General features: G+C 33.5%; 2 protein-coding genes across 4 annotated transcripts; one reads left to right on the top strand and one right to left on the bottom strand.

The window, feature by feature from the left end:
• Positions 1–6,656: 6,656 nt before the first annotated feature.
• LOC108478268 (2-hydroxy-palmitic acid dioxygenase mpo1-like) lies at positions 6,657–8,790 on the top strand. 2 transcript variants are annotated; one of them, XM_053022466.1, is made up of 5 exons: positions 6,661–6,752; positions 7,189–7,228; positions 7,993–8,055; positions 8,175–8,246; positions 8,356–8,790. In XM_053022466.1, the coding sequence occupies exons 1-5, from the start codon at positions 6,670–6,672 to the stop codon at positions 8,470–8,472; spliced, it is 375 nt and encodes a 124-aa protein (XP_052878426.1). In that variant the 5' UTR covers positions 6,661–6,669; the 3' UTR covers positions 8,473–8,790. The 2 variants fall into 2 exon arrangements, with proteins under 2 accessions (XP_017636195.1, XP_052878426.1); XM_017780706.2 differs by having other exon boundaries at positions 6,657–7,228.
• LOC108478267 (cytochrome P450 704B1) lies at positions 8,390–11,518 on the bottom strand. Of its 2 annotated transcripts, XM_053022465.1 has the most exons (7): positions 11,407–11,518; positions 10,914–11,133; positions 10,587–10,802; positions 10,215–10,511; positions 9,730–10,116; positions 9,354–9,554; positions 8,802–9,151 (listed from the first exon to the last, which is right to left on the bottom strand). In XM_053022465.1, exons 2-7 carry the CDS (start codon positions 11,049–11,051, stop codon positions 8,969–8,971), a joined length of 1,422 nt encoding a protein of 473 aa, XP_052878425.1. In that variant the 5' UTR covers positions 11,052–11,133; positions 11,407–11,518; the 3' UTR covers positions 8,802–8,968. The 2 variants fall into 2 exon arrangements, with proteins under 2 accessions (XP_017636194.2, XP_052878425.1); XM_017780705.2 differs by having other exon boundaries at positions 8,390–9,151; positions 10,914–11,517.
• Between the last annotated feature and the right edge of the window lie 239 nt (positions 11,519–11,757).

Below are 11,757 nucleotides of genomic sequence, written 5' to 3'. Positions count from 1 at the left end.
AAAATTCAGCATAACACATAATTAATATCAATAACTTAAAAATAACAATTATGCTACATTATTTACACATGAACTTACCTTGGTACCAAAATACAAAGATTTTGCAATTTAGTCCACAATCTTTTCTTTTCCTCGATTGAGGTCGATTCCACGTCTTTCTTGATCTAAAATAACACATTTAGCTTATTTAATACTCACATTATCAAATTAATCCTTAACTCAAATTTTGGCAAAATTACAATTTTACCCCTAAACTTTTGCATATTTACATTTTTGCCCCTAGGCTCTGGATTAAACTTTATTCCTTATTCTTATGTTTTACAACATGCTGATCACTTTTCTCTTCTATGGCAACATCAAATTCTCACTCTAACATGTACTTGTGACTATTAGGTATTTTACCGATTAAGCCCTTTTACTCGTTTTTGCTTAAAATCGAGTAGTACAAGTTGTCTAACATAATTTAAAACTTCATATTCTATCATAAAACATCAAAATACACAAATTTCACCTATGGGTATTTTTCCAAATATAAACCCTAGGTTAAATTATTGCTAACATAAGCTTTATCGAGTTCTAGGGATCTCAAAAGCGTAAAAATCATTAAAAGCGGGCTTGGAATCACTTACTATGGAGCTTGGAAGCTTGAAACAAACCCTAGCTATGGAGAACCCTTGAAATTTCGGCCTAATGAAGAAGATGGACAAAATTGGCTTTTAATTTTGTTTTAATTCATTTTAATAACTAAATGACCAAAATACCCTTACTACTAAACTTTCCAAAATTCCTTCCATGTCCTAATTTTGTCCATGAACTTAAAATTGGTAAAATTGCTATTTAAGACCTCCTCATTAATATTCCAAAACAATTTCATACTAAAACTTCTAGAATGCAAGTTTTGCAACTTATTCGATTTAGTCCCTACTTTCAATTTAAGCACTTTAGGCATAGAATTTCATCACGAAATTTTCACCCAGTCATGCAATCATATCATAAACATCAAAATCATTGTAAAATAATTATTTCTATCTCAGATTTGTGGTCACAAAATCACTATTCCGATTAAGCCCTAATTTAGGATATTACAGTTGACTCCTCAAGCCAGTACAAAAATTGAGAATAGAGTTGCTTCTTCGCCGTAATACTCTATCGTCAAAAACAGAACTAGAAGAGAAATTAAACCTCCAAAGAAGTATGCCGAGGCTGATCTAGTTGCTTTTAAACCTTCAAAGAAGTATGCCGAGGATGATCTAGTTGTTTACGCTTTAAATGTGGCTGAAGATATAGATGCGAATCAAGAACCATCTAATTATTCTGAGGCGATTAGTTGTGAAGACTCAGAAAAGTGGATGTTTGCTATGCAAGAGGAGATGGAATCACTCCACAAAAACAGAATATTGGATCTTGTAAAACTTCCTAAAGGTAAAAAGGTTGTTCGTTGTAAATGGGTGTTTAAAAAGAAAGAAGGGACTCCAAGAGTTGAAGAACCCAGATATAAAGCAAGGCTTGTTGCAAAGGGTTACAGTCAAATTCCAGGAGTGGACTTCACAGATGTGTTTTCCCCAGTTGTTAAGCATAGTTTGATTCGAGCTTTGCTTGGTATTGTGGCCATGCATGACTTGGAGCTTGAGCAGTTAGATGTAAAAACTGCATTTTTGCATGGAGAACTTAAGGAGGATATTTACATGCAACAACCAGAGAGTTTTACAGTCTCAAAAAAAGAGGACTATATTTGCTTGCTGAAAAAGTCCCTTTACGGTTTGAAACAGTCACCAAGACAGTGGTACAAGAGGTTTGATTCCTTTATGACTTCTCATGTAACAGCCAAATTTTCCAGTGGTGTCGGAAACAGTGATTCGAGATCATTAAATCCGACGAGTAAATTTAGAAATTTTAACAAATAATAATTATAGGCCAAGCGCGAACTTAAAAGAATTATTTTTAATTAGTGAATTTTACGATTTTAAAAGAATTAATCAGGTAAATTTGGTTGAAAACGAGGTATCGAGACCTCGAATTTATAAATCGAGCCATAAATATTTTTATAAATATTTATGGAGTGTTATTAAGTTAGTATTAAAGTTTCGTTAGAAAATTTTAACGTTTAGTTAGTCAATTAATTAAAAAGGACTAAATTGAAAATAGTGCAAAATTTATTAAACTGTGATTAAATAGTTTAACTGATTAAAAAGGAGAGATTTAAAAGGCAATTGGACCCAAATTGTATGAGCTGGACGGTTGGGCAAGAAAATCAGCAAAAAAGACAAGGAGAAACAAGGGCAAAATGGGAAATTTTACAAATTAAACATATAAAACAAGACAAATTTGAAAAATCTAGAGATATCATCATTTTTCTTCAGCAAAAACTCCATGGGAGGTCTGAAAGCTGCTGGTTTTTCATACTTTGACATATGTGAGTTCAATTCTTACCCTTTTCTTTGAGATTTTTATGTTTTTGTGACTTTTACAATTAGGTCCAAGTGTTTAATTCATTAGTTTTTGATTTTATGAACAAAATTAAAAGCTATCATTGATAAGTGTTAGCTGTTTATGATGAAATAAAATGAATTTGAAGCTTTTATTTTGTTGTTTGATGATTTTATCAAGTAATTTCAGTAGAAATTGATTTTAGGACCTAATTGTGAAAAAGTTGTGAATTAAAGTTTAGTGTTAAAATTATGATTTTCAAAGATTGTGTAATAGTTTAGAATGATGGAATAAAATGTTAATTGAGAAAAATTAGCTTAATAGATGGGCTAATTGAGCAAGGACTGAATTGTATGACCTTTGAAATTTAGAGAAAAAATGGTAATAAACATCTTGAACTAAAACAATATTGGATAGCAAAAATAGACTAACTTTTAAAAATCACCATAAATTTTAGAAATCGAATTAGAAGATGAATAAAATATGAAATTAAAGCTTATTGAGTCTAGTTTTTCATAGAAGAAACGGTGTAAGCAATGGATTTGTAAATTATGAGATATAATTAATTTTGTGAGACAAGGTTAGAATGAATTTGGGTTCCCCTGTTTTGACTTTGGAAAATCAAAAACAATTGGAGAAAATTAATTAGAGTCTCAAATTTATATGCTTAGAATCCTTAATGAGTCTATTTTCAATAGAAATCAATGGGAACATTATCCGAGTTTTGTCTTGTGATATAATTAATTTTTAGTGAAGAGAGGTCGAAGCTGTTGGATAGTGAAACAGGGAAACTTAAATGAATAAACTGTACTAATTGGCTAAACCAAAATTCTTAAAATTTTATGGTGGAATTATATGTGAGCCTAGTTTTAGGAAAAATTTACGGATCTTAATTTTGAGCTTTGTAGCTCGAATTATAAATAATTGAGTGACTATGACTCATGTGAACAGATTGATGTGAGCATTAATAAGTAAATTGTGAAATCGTACTTACAAGAATGTTATATACATTAAGGATGTGGAATGGAGAGGAGGAGGAGGAAAAATATATATGAATATTCAGTTAACATGGCTAATTTGCTTGTTTTAAGCTCATGGACTAAATTGAATAAAAGTAAAACTTTAGGGGGCAATTTTATAAAAATGTCAAAAATGACTAAATTGAAGGGAATAAATTGTTTTCTTATCTAAATTAATAAATTGAATGAAATTATCAATTTAAGATTGGGTGAAATTTGGGAAATGGTAAATTACCAATATGCCCCTAAATCTTGGTATTTCTGCAATTTAGTCAGGTAGGTTCGGATACCCTGAATGAGCATGTAAATATGACAATTTAAGTATTGTATCATAATTTATATGATATTTTGAATTGATTATATGAAAAGGATGTTACATGAAACATGAAAATGAATACTAAATAATATAAATTAATTGAAATTATTCTAAAAATTTCGGTAATGCCTCGTATCCTATCCCGGTCTCAGGTACGGGTATGGGGTATTACATCTCATAATTCCAAAAGAAGTAATTTTGACAGTTGTGTTTACTTTAAGAAAAATAGTGATGGTTCTTTTGTGTATCTACTTCTTTATGTTGATGACATGTTGATAGCAGTAAAAGATAAATAGGAGATAAGAAAGGTCAAAACCCAAGTAAGTGAAGATTTTGAGATGAAAGATTTAGGACCAGCAAAGAAGATACTTGGTATGGAGATTCTCAGAGATAGAAAAGCAAGTAAATTGTACCTAAGTCAAAAGGGGTACATTGAGAAAGTTCTTTGCAGGTTCAATATGCAGAGTGCTAAGCTTGTTAGTACTCCTTTAGCAGCCCATTTTAGACTTTCATCGGCTTTGTCTCCACAATCAGATGATGAGATTGAGTACATGTCACATGTTCCATACTCTAGTGCAGTGGAATCTCTCATGTATGCTATGGTTTGTTCACGTCCAGATTTATCATATGCAGTTAGTGCAGTTAGCAGATATATGGTGAATCTCGGTAAAGAACATTGGAAAGCAGTTCAGTGGATTTTAATATATTTAAGAGGAACTACTGATGTTTGCTTACAGTTTGGAAGAACTAGAGATGGAGTAATTGGGTATATTGATGTTGATTTTGCTAGAGACCTTGATAGAAAAAGATCTCTCACAGGTTATGTCTTTACAATCGGATGTTGTGCAATTAGTTGGAAAGCCACTTTGCAAACTACAGTCGCTTTATCTACCACTGAAGCTGAGTACATGGCGATTACTGAGGCTTGTAAAGAAGTTATTTGGTTGAAGGGACTCTTTAGTGAATTCAATAAAGACCTTCAAATCAGCACAGTATTTTGTGACAGTTAGGGTGTCATCTTTCTTACAAAAGATCAAATGTTTCATGAGAGAACAAAACATATTGATGTTCGATATCATTTTGTTCGTGATATTATTGCTCATGGTGATATTGTCGTGAGCAAAATTAGTACTCATGAAAATCCTGCAGATATAACGACTAAGTCACTTCCTATAACCAAGTTTGAGCATTGCTTAGACTTGGTTGGTGTTCATGGTTGAAGTTAAACCCTTAAAGGGTTTTATGGAAGAGGTGGAGAACTTGTTCGTTGAGAGTTCGCGATGAAGAACTTGTTCATTGAGAATTCGTGTCAAGGTGGAGATTGTTAGAATTAAGTGACCCGAATCCTTATGTAAATAAAATACAGTGGTAAAATAAAATAAAAGAAGAATCCATATAGAATTACACTTCTTTTATTTTATTTTAGAATAAGGTTTTTTAAACCTTATTAAATTCCATCTATTTGATATTGATTAGAATAAGGTGTTTCAGTCTTACTAGAATATGGCTTTAGAAGCCTATAAATAGATATAGTCTATTCCTCTTGTAATGATTTAAATTCGACATAGTGAATTTTCTTCTCCTCTGTCCGTGGTTTTTTCCCGAAAGGGTTTCCACGTAAAAATCTATGTGTTCTTTATTTTATTTTTATATTTTTATTTTATTTTATTTTTCACAAAAGACTAAAAAATAATATAAATGATTATTTACATTGAAGAGTGTTGATACAGTGAATAATAAGGATGTAGTATAAAAGAGATAGTGGTGGTTGTTACAGAGGTCAATTCACTTAGTGAGGGTGAAAAGTAAGAGGTTAAGGAAAATAAAGTTGAAAGAAGTATAAAGGGTTGAAAGTTGAAAAGGAGTGTTGATAAAGTGTAGGCTTAATATCCTTAGAGAATCGGTTCTTTATTCATTGTTCCTGGATGTATTTATAGGAAAAGGTCCTATGTAAGATGGCGTTAACGTATTTAACTTGCCATTTACTCATTATTACGGAGCGCGTGGAGGGGATGTCTTCAATAGGATGAGAATGTTTATGACATTATAGATCTTGTCATTCATTCTGAATTGATGGGAGAAAGCAATTGATCCCACAAAATGTTCGGTGACCAACAATTTCATGTTCCCAATGATGCTTCGGGATCCGAATGACGGATGGTATGTGCTTGTTTGGATGGTCATCTAAGAAATGAGAGCTCACGAGTAGCCTTCTGGTTTACTGGTGGCAAACCAACTGTTTAAGTGTCTTTTTGGCTTGCTACATGTCTTGATACGGATAGGGGTATATCAATATTCCCTCATTCGCTAATGTGTCGTGGGTTGCTTGGAAAACACAATAGATACGAATTAAGCATACCTAAATTATGTCATTTCTCTCATTTTGGTATCTAAACATTTTTTTTTGTCACAAGTGGTATATAAACTTTTTTTCCCTAATTGGGTACCCAAACATTTTTATAAATGAAGTTTATAAAACCAAAAGTTTAGATATAAGTTTATTAAGATTTAATTATATGCGTTTGGTATAATTATATTTATATTTAATTATACATGTTTGAAGATCAAATTGAAAGTATTTGAAAATATGGAGGTTAAATTTATTGAAATGTTTAAAATTAAGATCAAATTGATAGAATGCGTTAATATTGAAGAATAAATGTGTTATTTATACTGATTATAAAAATCATCACTATCATTAACTATTTAACAGAGAGTCACCAAAATAGAACTATCTAAAACATGAGTGGCGAAAATAGAAATGATCTATAACGTTAGTGACTAAATTAAAAATTTTAATAGTTAGATGAGGAAAACAAAACCATGCTAATAGTGGGGTAACTAATTCTAGAGTTTACTCGTTGACTAAATTAAACAAAAAATAGAACTTTTACTATAAATATTTGAATGAGGATGTCAAATGGCAAGCGTCCTAGTTCTCTGATTTGGCCCTTGATGAACCAAGAAGAACGACTTTTTTCTTTTGAACGGTAAAGAAGGACTTTGTTTCCGCTGTTTTACGAAGCAAAATTTTTAGCTTTTCAAGTATTCTCCTTTTACAGCATACCCAGAAATTTTCTTGAGAAAATTTGCAAGAAAATTGAATATGGGAAATAGGATTGAATTATTTAATCTAGAAAAGCACTTTGCTTTTTATGGTGCATATCATAGCAACCCAACAAACATAGTAATTCACATGTTATTTGTTTGGCCAATCTTCTTCACTGCAATTCTCCTTCTTGACTTCACTCCTTCTCTGTTTAATCTCCCTCATATTAATTTCTCTCTGTTTGGAGTCCATGTTTCGTTGATTTTCAACTTTGGGTTCTTGTTTGCTTTCGTCTACGCTGTGTTTTACATGTGTTTGGATGTCAAAGCTGGAACCTTGGCTGCCTTACTTTGCGGGGTTTGTTGGATTGTTAGCAGCGTTCTTGCAACTCGACTTGGCTTTTCTCTTGCTTGGAAGGTACAAATTTGTTCCTTTTGTTACGCCTTTCTTTATTGGTTTTGGTTTCTGGTTGACTCAGTCATATTAAGCATCCTTTTCATTTTTTATTTTCACGGAGGAGGGTCTGCATACCCCCAAACTCCAAAGTGTTAGAAAATTGACACACACATTGTTTTGCTTATAAGAATCTGAAAATATACGGGTGCATTTCTATTCTAAAAGAACCAGACCTTCAAAGAGATCTATTTCTGGAGCATCCTTTCAAGTTTCAATGTTTTGAATGATGGCTTCACTTTAGTGTTGTATGGTAGTCTACAACATAAGTGGCGTCTGGAATTTATTCCAAAACATGGAAAGTTTATCATTCCCACATGCTAATGGAGTCTTTGGTTCCATTTCATTCCCAAGCATGGTCTTGGACTTTGAAAATCATTGAAATTGATCTTTAATTGTTTATTGGCCTCTCAGCTGCAATTTTTTTTAGAGAATCTCAATCCATAACATTTCCAGACAAATTAAAAACAGTTGATCATTTTGCCTAAATGTTTTATGGCTGTTCTCGTAAAATTCTATGGCTGCAACATGTGCATGTTCTTGTTGCTTTATAGAGTGCATTGGCACTTACATCTCAGACGCTTCTTGTTTCAATCCGTTTGTTGCTTACAAGTTACACTGGTTCTTCCAACTGATTGCTGTAGTTTCTGAATTTGCATTTTGCAAGTTCACTTTATCTTGCTTTACTCTGATTGGATTGGATTGGATTGGATTGAAACCAATTTTAGGTCGTTCTTGCGGTTCAACTTTTCTGCTGGATTGGACAGTTCATTGGCCATGGGGTCTTTGAGGTAATGAGTTCTAATAATACATACATGTGTATATTCATGCATGTAAGCACATACACACAAAAAGTTAATGCCTTTCGATCATACATTCATTCTCCTAAATTTCGATTAATATGCTACAGAAACGAGCACCAGCTTTATTGGATAACCTTGTTCAAGCCTTTATAATGGCTCCCTTCTTTGTGCTGTTTGAGGTAATTTCATCTTCCTTTTTTCTCTTTCAAAATAAAGGAAAAGGGACAGGAAAAAAAAAGGTGATTGATCTTCATACCTATTCATAAGTTCTTATTCTTTGCTCCTCAGGCTCTTCAAACCTTCTTTGGTTATGAACCGTACCCTGGGTTTCATGCAATTGTTCAAGCAAAGATCGAAACTGAAATCAATGAATGGAAAGAAAAGAAGCAGAAATTACTTAATTAGATACTGCATCCATTGACATTAGCTTGCAGGTGATTTCTTTGAGTAGAAAATGAGAACAAACTCATAATATACATTTAATGTTTCATTCTACAAATCGTGACTCAAAGCACATGAAGTGACAGTTCATCAGCTTGTAGCTACAATGAATATGTTCACATGAAATGGCTATAATAGCCACTCTTTTTTATCCCTGATTTGCCAGAGTTGGAAGGATTTGCATGTTGAAACAGATTTACATGCTGTTTTGGAGCTTGTTTGAAATCGATCGTTACTGCAACATATGTTATCTATCTATTTATTAGTTATTCAGCCGTTAAATTTATAATGCCTTTTCTATCAAAAAGGGTATTCCTTATTGCAATTATCAGCAGAGCTTAGAGGAGTTCTCTAGTTAAGAATCCGAATTGATTGCTTGCAAAATTCTAAAGTATATATTATCGTTTGGACAACATCTGGTATAGTTTAACTTTTGACCAGAAGTAGACCATTGGCCACCTCAACAAGATTGTCTGGCTATTTTGAGCTTCAAACCTTTCTCCATTGATAGAATAGTCATCATCCTATACTTTACTGGATGGTTTGGTACCAAATTAAATTTGAAAAACCTGCACAGAATGGCCAATGCCATCTTCATCTGGAGATAGGCAGAGTCCTTTCCAAGGCATATTCTTGGTCCTGCCTGCATGACATTAGAAAACAAGAACCAGTTAGCCACCATGTTGTAGCATAAGCTTATAGTGTTCTTTGATAGAGTTGAGAACTTTCATAGATTATATATGAATTCAATGTAAAGAAACTACAAAAAACTTAGTTCAATCTGCTTTCTACCAGTTTGTTGAATTTGTATTTATCAAAGGATGAAGATCTTTTGCATATTATACCTGAAATGCAGTGAACTTGAATGGAGATGCATTTTGGAAGCAACCCTCTTTTAGCCATCTCTCAGGCCTGAATACTGCTGCATCAGGGCCCCAATTATACTCCATCCGACCCATCGAGTAGGGAACATAAGTAACCATGCCTCCTGCTTTTACTTTGGTTCCATCGGGCAAGATATCATCCTCCAGGATGCCCTTGGGGTCCTGTAATCACCGACAACATTTACTTGGTTATAAAACCAGAAACGGACATATCAGATGCTTCTTTTGGACACAATTTTTCAAGCCTTTTTGGGAACTGAGATCGAAGGAAATACATCTTTAAGTCCTTATAATATTTCTTGTTTATTTACTGACTGAAATGGAAGAAGCTACATACCTGGGGAACTGCTGGATATAAACGTAGTGTCTCTGTGATCACTGCATGCAGATAATACAATCTCCCCAGTGAATCATAATTCAACAAGCCTGCAAATTGCACTGCTCTTCGATTGAAGGATTCAGGGTCTTCCAAGTCACATGGTAGTAATGAAATCCTCTTCTCCTTTGCTTGTACTTCTTCGAAAGCTTTAAGTTCTGAGTAAAGCTTTTCAGCTACACGAGCATTGGTCATTATCATGTATATGGCCCATGTGAGAGTCGTAGCTGTTGTGTCACGGCCAGCAATCACAAAATTCAGGACAATATCTCTAAGACTTTTGTCAGTTAAATTTCCTTCTGGATCTTCACTTAGCTCAATAAATCTTGACAATATGTCATGCTTTATCTGAAATTTTCCACCAAGAAAGAAAGTTTCTAGGATAAATTTTCTGGGGAAAAGAAAGGGAAAGAATGTAAAGAAGGAAGCAACCCTTTTCACTTCACCTTGCTGGTTTTGCAAGATTCTCGAATTTCTTTAATCTCAGATTTTCTTCTCCTTATGACATTGTAAGTGAAGTCATCAATGACTTTGATGCTCTTTCCAAGTAGAGCTTCGGAGCCCACATTGAGAAATCTTTTCAATTTCCAGAGTGGGTCAACGAACCTCAGTGTAACAATGATGTTGGCAGTATCAAACGACCGAGCGAAGCTGTTATCTGGTAAAGTGGGAGCCAGAGTTCCAATTTCAACACCAAACCCCACCTTGCAAATGGAGTCTAAAGTCATCCTCATCAATAAATCCTGAAAATTGAATTCACAGCTCAATCTATCTGACAAAAGCAACGGCATTTGACTGAAATGGTAGGTTTTACTTACCTGCATGTCTACTTCTTGGTTATGGAAGCTAGCTTGAGTTAGAATAGAATGGAGTTGTAGACTATATTCCCTGAAGACTACAGTGCTGAAATCCCTCAAATTCTTTGATGCAAACTCAAAACTAGCTGTTTTCCTTTGCTTCTTCCATAGCTCACCATCTACGTTGAAAATCCCATCTCCAAGCAGCACTTCCATATATGAATGGTACGTTTCACCCTTTCAATATAGCAAAACCAGACATCAACCTTTATATCTCTGTTAACCAATATAACGAGCATGTTGCAGTCCAACAACCACAGAAAAAAAATGAAATAACGAAAGCTTTACCTTGGGGTAATTGGCAAATTTGGTCTTAAGTACATGTTCAACATTAGCAGGATCGGCAATGTAAGTATAAGTTGTGAAAGGCATTGGAACTACAACAGTTTTCGATGCGGACAGGTATTCGACGAGCCAATCGTGCATTCGATCATAGTTAATTAATTGTTCGAACGCTGCTCCGATGAGTGGCCATGTTTTGGGGCCATTTTTGTTCCTCTGGTTCAATCTGTAAACAAAGATCCATGAAATAAACATGCAAGCTAGCATCACCATTCCCATGTTGCATCCTTGTGAAAAAACTAAAAAAAGATTGTCATGAACTTCCATTTTTGTTTAAAATCTAATTTGTTGATAGAATGAGTTGGGGAAATACTGTTTCTTATAAGGAGTTTCAAGTAAGAACAAGGTTTGCTATAATGTAGATAGGTTGTGAAGGTCATGAATTAACTACAACTTTGTCAACATTCTTTGCATGCTGTAGCTTTAAAAAATGTTTCACCTCTTTTTGCTTCCTTAACTTCAGTCTAACCAAATTATTTCTTTCGTCTTCAAAAATAATCCCATTTATTTAGCTTAAGTTTTTGGGTTGATTGATGACCCACTTTAACCTCGAATATTATGTTGCCCTTTGTGTTATTTCATTTATAATTGGGTTTGGTTTTCAGCAAATAGCATTAAAAAAAAAAAAGCAGTGGTTAAGGATTTTTATAACTTACTTTGATTAAACACGATTAATGTAATCTCCTCTTCCCATTTATAAATAAAAATATGGTTGTAACATATATCTTGATTTATATGGAATGGTGGTTAAAGCTTTTGTTCGATATCTTTATGATATGAGTTAAACGGT

Source organism: Gossypium arboreum, chromosome 12 (assembly GCF_025698485.1).
Source record: "Gossypium arboreum isolate Shixiya-1 chromosome 12, ASM2569848v2, whole genome shotgun sequence".
Classification (NCBI taxonomy): Eukaryota; Viridiplantae; Streptophyta; class Magnoliopsida; order Malvales; family Malvaceae; genus Gossypium; species Gossypium arboreum.
Note: the sequence above shows the minus strand (reverse complement) of the source record. Positions and strands in the feature narration are given on the sequence as shown.